A 237-nucleotide genomic window follows, 5' to 3' on the forward strand; every position below is an offset into this window, starting at 1 on the left:
GCTGGTTCATCCCAGCAAACAAATGCACGACGAGCAAACTGAGTGACAGCGAGCACCCGTTTTCATCTGGTACTTGTATTCAGTACGATAGAAGCCTCGTAGTTGGTCAATTAAATGAAAACAAAGCTCTGGAATCACATTAGAGTTTGGCAGTGAAGCGAAGTAAGATTAAATTGTTCCTTGTCTGATATGTGATCTGCTGTGCTTCTTGTGTCGTTCCCGCTGCTAATTCCACCA

The 237-nt window shown here is 43.9% G+C and overlaps 1 protein-coding gene across 1 annotated transcript in view; it reads left to right on the forward strand.

The window, feature by feature from the left end:
* Window positions 1-143, forward strand: part of PHALS_05248 (metalloprotease family) — a gene marked incomplete at both ends in the record, with an annotated part of 438 nt that extends 295 nt beyond the window's left edge. Inside the window, one exon of the mRNA XM_024718946.1 lies at window positions 50-143. Coding sequence (XP_024584294.1) covers window positions 50-143 — 94 coding nt within the window. The remainder of the gene's footprint in view (window positions 1-49) is intronic.
* Window positions 144-237: the final 94 nt, after the last annotated feature.

This window comes from Plasmopara halstedii, assembly GCF_900000015.1.
Source record: "Plasmopara halstedii genome assembly, contig: Scaffold_2881, whole genome shotgun sequence".
In the NCBI taxonomy this organism is placed as follows: Eukaryota; Oomycota; class Peronosporomycetes; order Peronosporales; family Peronosporaceae; genus Plasmopara; species Plasmopara halstedii.